The sequence below is a fragment of the Colobus angolensis genome, unplaced genomic scaffold (assembly GCF_000951035.1).
Source record: "Colobus angolensis palliatus isolate OR3802 unplaced genomic scaffold, Cang.pa_1.0 Scaffold87, whole genome shotgun sequence".
Lineage (NCBI taxonomy): Eukaryota > Metazoa > Chordata > Mammalia > Primates > Cercopithecidae > Colobus > Colobus angolensis.
The window spans coordinates 3,434,337-3,437,306 of record NW_012122598.1 but is presented as its reverse complement, the minus strand read 5'-3'; the positions used below and the strand labels follow the sequence as shown (position 1 = coordinate 3,437,306).

General features: G+C 57.2%; 1 protein-coding gene across 1 annotated transcript in view; it reads right to left on the bottom strand.

The window, feature by feature from the left end:
- Positions 1-2,800: 2,800 nt before the first annotated feature.
- Positions 2,801-2,970, bottom strand: part of FIGNL2 (fidgetin-like 2) — a 2,276-nt gene continuing 2,106 nt past the window's right edge. The window contains exon 3 of the mRNA XM_011930696.1: positions 2,801-2,962. Coding sequence (XP_011786086.1) covers positions 2,801-2,962 — 162 coding nt within the window. The remainder of the gene's footprint in view (positions 2,963-2,970) is intronic.

The window sequence follows — 2,970 nt, the reverse complement described above, 5'->3', positions numbered from 1 at the left end:
GCCTGCCCCAGAGTTGTGTGTCAGAGCTCAGAACGGCAGGAGGACCCCTTACCCAGGGCTTCGCGACCATAGCCTCAGTGCCCATTCCCGTAGGTACTCGCTGTATCACAGTGAGTCACAGAAGTCCTTGCTCCTTGTTACTAAGGGACTAGGAACACTCCGCCCAGAGCACCGGCAGACCTGGGTGTCCAGACATCTCCCAGAGGGCTCCCACATCCCACTGCTCCCAAGAAATCTTCTGCAAACCACATGTCATCGCTTTAATACTGTGTAATACTTTCTTTTAAAATACAGTCTCTTCTGAGGTAGACAGACCACAACTGCAGAGCATCGTCAGACAGGAGATAAATACGTCCATGTACAACACGCAGCAAAATGAGGTAGAAATGGTTACAGTGGGAGGAGAGGATCCCAGCCCCAGTCTGGGTAGAGGAAGGGGAGAGGCCAGCTCGGAAGTCACCCTCCCCACTCCCTGCCCCTGGATTCTTTGGTATGCCTCCCCCCAACATTACCAGAGCTGGACCAGCCCTTCCCCTACCCACCCCAGAGCCCATGAGGTAGGTGCCACTAGGCTGGGGGCAGTCTCCTTGTGCAAAGCTCCCCAAGCCTGGGGAACAGGAGCCTAGTAGAGGAAGCAGTGGGGACTCCACCTCTCAGAGCTCCCTGCCTCTTTGGCTGGGATCCCACTCCAACTTCCCTGACACCCTCCATCCCCCCACCCCCCATACATACACACCTGAGAGAGAACCCCTCACTCCATGCTCCCTCCGAGGGTCTTTTGCAGCCCACAGCTGTGACCCTGCAGCCCACTGCTTCTGAGGCACCAAAGCCCTGCGGGCGGCTGGCTCCAAAGAGGGGGTCAGAAAGTGACAGGGGGTGGGGGGGAAGCAGAGCAGCCTTCCGGTCAGCACTCCTAGGCCAGCACAGGCCCTGGGTGCCAGGGCCCCTGAAAGGTCCCCCACGGACACCCTTCAAGCCAGGAGGGGAGGCAGCAGACTCTAGGAAATGCACGGGCAGGCAGGGAACTGGAAGGGAGACTGAGGTGGGAGAGAGAAAAAGTGGTGGGGCAGGGCATGCCCCTTGCTTTGGACAAAGATCAGAGTTATGAAATGGGCTGGGGGTGGTGGGAGCAAACTGCTAAAGCCTCATCAAGGTAAAATTGGTGGGAAGGAGAGAAATATGGTTCTCGGTAGGATTCCAAGCCTAGTGGAAAGTTCGGGCAGGACTGAGACTAAGCCCCCAAGGTCAGAGAAATCACCCCTGCCCATCTCCCTCACCCTCTCCCAGCCCTGGAGCTCCAGACCTAGGACTCTGGGGGAATGGGGGAGACACATTTTCTCACAGAGCCCCCCAAGTAAGGGATGCTCACTCCTTCTCAGAGCCTCCAGCAGAGGAGGCTGAGGTCCTGTAGCTGATTTTGTGGACAGACTGTCTACCCAGATGGAATCCTCCCCAGTCACCGGGGACCTCTGCCAAGGCGGGGCCAGGGGACATGACCTTTCTGGAGACTTTCTGCTTAGGTCACCTTCCCATCTGGGCCCTTGCAGCCTACTTTCTGGGTCTCAGGAAGGAATTGGGCAAGGGCATCCTAACTCTGGATAGCCCTTCACAGAAAACACTCAGCGGAGGGGTTGGGTGGGGCAGGGGGCGGGGAGCGGCAGGAGAGAAATAAAGCCTCCCCTCTCTCAAACCCCACAGCCCACCCCCCACATTCATGCCTAGGCCTCAGACCCTGGGGAGGAAGCCTTTAGGAATACATTCTGCTTCTGACCAGGATTAGCTGGGGTTTCACTGAGGCCTCTGGGTCTTCCTCTCCCCTTCCCCATAAGCCTCATTTTTTGAGTGTCTGGGAGAATGTGCTCCCCTGGATGGAGTGGGAGGGTTGGGGGGGGGGGAACAGGTGTGAGGGGCACACAGGAGAGCAGCCAAAGTCTAACATTCTTTCTGAGGTCAGTTTCTTCCTGAGTTGTCAAAAGAAAAAGAAAAACAGCAAATTCTACACATTTTACAAAAATAAGCCTAAAATATGAAACAAGCTACATTTCTGGGATCTCCCCTCAAAAACAAACAAAAAACTCCCCTTCTTTGGGGTTTTTTTTCCTTGATCCCCCTAGACCCTAGGTTTCAGATGGGTAGAGGGGTAACCGTCCTCCCCTCCTCCTCAGCCCATGGGCCTCCAGAGCTCCTGCAAAGAGCCACTGCAGTCCAAGTAAGAACAGAAGGCATGGAGAGGCATTAAAGTTCAGGGACCAAAAGGCGAGGGACGCTGGAAAGCCAGGGATGGAGACAGAAGCACAGAGGGTGAGGGAGGGAAAGCTGGGGAGGGAGGGGCAGGAGAGAAACAGGGCCAGCATTGGGGGAGGGCTGTCAGCGACAAAGCAAAAGGGAGAGAAAACCAAGAGAATGCAGAGAATGGGATGGAGATAGTGAGGGAGGAGGAGGGTGTCATTCAGATAGCGAGGAGACAAAAGCGTTGTGGCAAGAGAGCAGGAGTTCCTAAGGCCCCGGGTGCCAGCCCATGCCGGATCTGCCCAGTCCGCCGGGCGGAGATGGCGAGCTTCCAGTCCACAATAAATAGGAAAAACCTGAGTACACGGCGCATATGGCATCTATCTGCCTGGCAGAAGCATTTTCCTTACCACGAAAAAAAAAAAAAATCCACCAGCAGACCCCCTCCTGTCCTCCATCCCACATTCACCACTCCGGCCCCTGCCAGCCGGGTTGAGTCAGTGACATCCCTCCCACGCGGAGGCGGCGGGGACGGAGGGACGGCGGCTCCCGCGGCCTCCACCGCGCGCCGTCAGTGTCCGGAGCCGTACATTTTGTCCCACTCCACGAACGAGTCCAGTTCCTTGGCAGAGGCCCTAGGGCCCATTTTGGACAGCGCCGCCTCCAAGTCCTTGTAGGAGAGGGGGCGCTGCAGCCCCGGGAGGCCCGCCCCGGCCGCCGCCTGCTGGCACAGCTGCCCCA